The sequence below is a fragment of the Triticum aestivum genome, chromosome 3D, assembly GCF_018294505.1.
Source record: "Triticum aestivum cultivar Chinese Spring chromosome 3D, IWGSC CS RefSeq v2.1, whole genome shotgun sequence".
Taxonomy (NCBI): Eukaryota; Viridiplantae; Streptophyta; class Magnoliopsida; order Poales; family Poaceae; genus Triticum; species Triticum aestivum.
In genome coordinates this window covers 555,169,812-555,173,210 of record NC_057802.1, presented here as the reverse complement: position 1 = coordinate 555,173,210, position 3,399 = coordinate 555,169,812, and the positions used below count along the sequence as shown (strand labels likewise).

Genomic DNA, 3,399 nt, shown 5'->3' with positions numbered 1-3,399 from the left:
AAATCCCCCCCCCCCCCCACCCACACACACACACACACACCCCACACACACACACAGAGCAAGCTCGTTCGTGCCCTCTCCGCACCCCTCCCTCGTCCCGCTACTGCCGGCCACTACCGCTCGCTCCTTAGTCGCCACGCTCACCGTCTCTCACCGAGGAACAACCCCTGTTGGTCGCAAAAACCATGGCCGCCGTCATAGCAACAAATTTCATTGTCGGCCGTAGCAAAATGGAGACAAGGTTGCAGCAAAATCATTATCGTCATCGCCGCCGGTTGAAGCTTGCCGTGCAGGTCGCAACATTTTGTGTCGCTAGATGTAGCAATCGAACTCACCGGTTCCAGCCAAGTTGCACCATGATTCCAACATTTCTGCTGCCAGTTGCAACACCCCTGTTGTCATCGTGGCCGTGCGCAAGTCGTTGTCGCGACAGTCGCCGCTTCTAGGAAAAAAATCGCCTGCTGCAGCAAAAATAGCACTATTTTTTAAAATAATACATTTTTTTATTAATTTTCAGAAATATTACGTTGAATTATTTTTTTTCAAAAATACTACATAGTCAGCCAAGTGTAGGCTGATTAGTACCCTGTTGGCTAACAGCAGGCCGATTGGGCTCCTGCCCACTCTTGTCGGCTAACTGTTGGCCGATTGGAACTAATTGGTTTACAGTAGGCCGACTGGAACTAATTAGCTTACAGTAAGCCGATTAGTTCTAAATGAGCCGATTAGTTCTAAATGGGGCATGCACCTATCAACTTACTGTAAGTCAATAAGAACTAATCATCCTACTGTATGTTAATTAGTTCCAGTCAGCCTACCGTAAGCCAATTAGTTCCAGTCGGTCAACAGTTAGCCGACAGGAGCCCAATCGACCTGCTGTTAGCTGACAGGGTACTAATCGGCCTACTCTTGACCACTGGATCCAGTCGGCCACCAGATGGCTGACTATGTATTATTTTTGAAAGAAAGAAAATTGGCGTAATATTTCTAAAAAATAATAAAAAATATATTATTATAAAAATAGCCAAAATAGCATCGCCGGCCGCGGCCATCGACCTCGCATTCCAGCAAAGTGCATGGTCAGTTCCAGCCAAAAAAAAGTCGGTGGCAACACGGGGCCGCAACGGTTGAGCTCATAAAACAACATGGCCTCCACCCTAAACAAGAGCTCGCATCCATGGCTGTGGAATGCAGTACGCAACCACGCGAGTTCCAGCGACGAGCATGTCGGCTACGACATTTGTGGAATTGTGAAAAAACTCGCTGAGGTTGGAGGAGGAGGAGGCCACGGCGACAAGCACTAGGCGAGAGGAGGAGAGATGACCATGACGACAAGCATGAGAAGGAGCGCGAACATGGCGGCGCGCATCAGGGGAGAAGAGTCCAGCAAGAGGGAATAAGAAGGGATGTGCTTGGGTCCGTAAGGACGCGTGATGGCGTTGGTGGGTGTAGCCTGCCGCGTTGAGCGAGCGACGCGACCGACCGGCCTCGTAGGAAATCGTTTCCCTAATAATTAACCAAGTGTGGTTGCTTCCATGGTTAGTACATATGCAGAGCTGACCCGAAGCGGCGTGTTAGGTGGGGAGCTGGATCCTCTAACATACAAGAGGAATGTTAGAGAAGATATCGTACCCTAATATGCCTTCTTTCAATCCATTTTTAATTCATATGATTAAGGCTAAAATAAATTAAATTAATCTGTAAATTACAGAACTACGAAGTACATTTATAATAATTACACACAAACCAACTGATGTTGAAATAAAATTAATTTTAGATTATTTATGTCTACAGTAAAGTAAACAACCTGTCAATATTCTTTAACTTTTATTTTTTATTTTACGCTAGGTTGACTTTTCTTCTTAGAGGATCCGGTTGCGTTAGGTGGGGTGCCATTGGTATCTACTTGCAGTCTCTGCTCTGTCGGCCACCTACCACGCTCCCCTCCGCAGCTCTTCCGATCTTGGATCTCGCCGGTCGCCGCACCGTGCTTGCCAGCAGAAGAGAAGCGATCGAGGCACCATGGCCGAGGCGGCGGCGGCGGCGGCGAGCACAAGGAAGCTGTACGGGTACGAGCTGTCGTCCAACTCGGTGCGCATCGCGGCGCTGCTCAACGAGAAGGGGCTCGACTACGAGCTCGTCGTCGTCGACGACACCAAGTCGCCGGAGTTCCTCGCCATCAACGTACGTACGCCCGCCCACGCACTCCCCAGCTACTGATCATCAGCCGATGCGATCGTTCACTAATTTTTACCTCGTTTGCGTGCGTCGTGCAGCCCTTGGGCCAGGTCCCGGCATTCCAGGACGGCGACGACACCCTCTTCGGTACGCCCAAGAAACTCAATCTTTCAGACTCGCCGGAGTTAATTGTAAGCATTTTGGGCTAATCAACTGCACGAATTTGCTCGGACTTGGTTTGGGATCGCGTGCAGAGTCGCGCGCCATAAGCCGGTACATCGCGGCGAAGTACCGGTCCTCGGGCACGGACCTGCTGCCGGTGACGCCGTCGGCGAAGCTGGAGGTGTGGCTGGAGGTGGAGTCGCACCACTTCTACCCGGCCGTGGCCGACCTGGTGTACGAGCTCCGGGTCAGGCCCCGGCTGCCGGGCGGCGCGCCGCCCGACCCGGCCGCGGTTGACGCGCTCGCCCGCAAGGTCGCCGACGTGCTCGACGTCTACGACGCGCACCTCGCCGCCGGGAACAGGTACCTCGCCGGCGACGCGTTCACGCTCGCCGACGTGAACCACATGGCGCAGCTGTTCGTCATGAGCCTGACACCCCGGGCGGCGGAGCTCGTGGCGGCCAGGCCGCACGTGCAGGCGTGGTGGGACGAGATCTCCGCCCGCCCCGCCTGGAAGAAGACCGTCGCCGCGCTCCCCCTCCCACCGGCTTGAGGGACGCCGGTGCCGGCGCCGTGGTCTGACTAGGGTGTGGAATAAAGGCGTGATGTTTTTAGCAGGAGCAAATGATCAAATTCCCCAGAAATGTTGTTGATGTGAGTCACCTACTGGTCTGACATGAACAGCTGACCATGATGGCTGTGAACGAGTACCTCAAATCCATTGTTTGCCGAGACATAGTACATTTTTGAGTAACAGTGAATTGTGCCCAGTAGTAGTGGGCAACTTTATATAGCAATTTTTTCGAGACATGCATTTTTCGTTTTGGCCGACGAGTCGACGGCTTTCAGCTATCAGACCATGTTCCCCACAACATTTCCCCTGTTTAAAACAGAATGGACAGAGCCATAAGGTGATGAGGGATAAATTGCAATTACTATCATCTGATCCTGCATTGTGATGTCTACAGAACACAAGATCAATCGCAATTATTACAAGATTCATGATATCCTAATTTTAGAAACTGGGTACTGTGTCTGTGAATTCATACCTCCAGTTGT

General features: G+C 51.7%; 1 protein-coding gene across 1 annotated transcript; it reads left to right on the top strand.

Annotated features, from left to right (window-relative positions):
• The first annotated feature begins 1,887 nt into the window (after window positions 1-1,887).
• On the top strand, window positions 1,888-3,148 carry LOC123075393 (glutathione S-transferase 3). Its single transcript, XM_044498007.1, has 3 exons — window positions 1,888-2,184; window positions 2,277-2,325; window positions 2,433-3,148. The coding sequence occupies exons 1-3, from the start codon at window positions 2,023-2,025 to the stop codon at window positions 2,891-2,893; spliced, it is 672 nt and encodes a 223-aa protein (XP_044353942.1). The 5' UTR covers window positions 1,888-2,022; the 3' UTR covers window positions 2,894-3,148.
• The last annotated feature ends 251 nt before the right edge of the window (window positions 3,149-3,399 follow it).

Coding starts and splice junctions, on each gene's coding strand:
- LOC123075393 (XM_044498007.1), top strand. CDS start 2,023: ATGGCCGAGGCGGCGGCGGCGGCGGCGAGCACAAGGAAGCTGTACGGG. Junction 2,185..2,276: donor CGGAGTTCCTCGCCATCAAC/GTACGTACGCCC, acceptor TGCGTCGTGCAG/CCCTTGGGCCAGGTCCCGGC. Junction 2,326..2,432: donor CGGCGACGACACCCTCTTCG/GTACGCCCAAGA, acceptor GATCGCGTGCAG/AGTCGCGCGCCATAAGCCGG.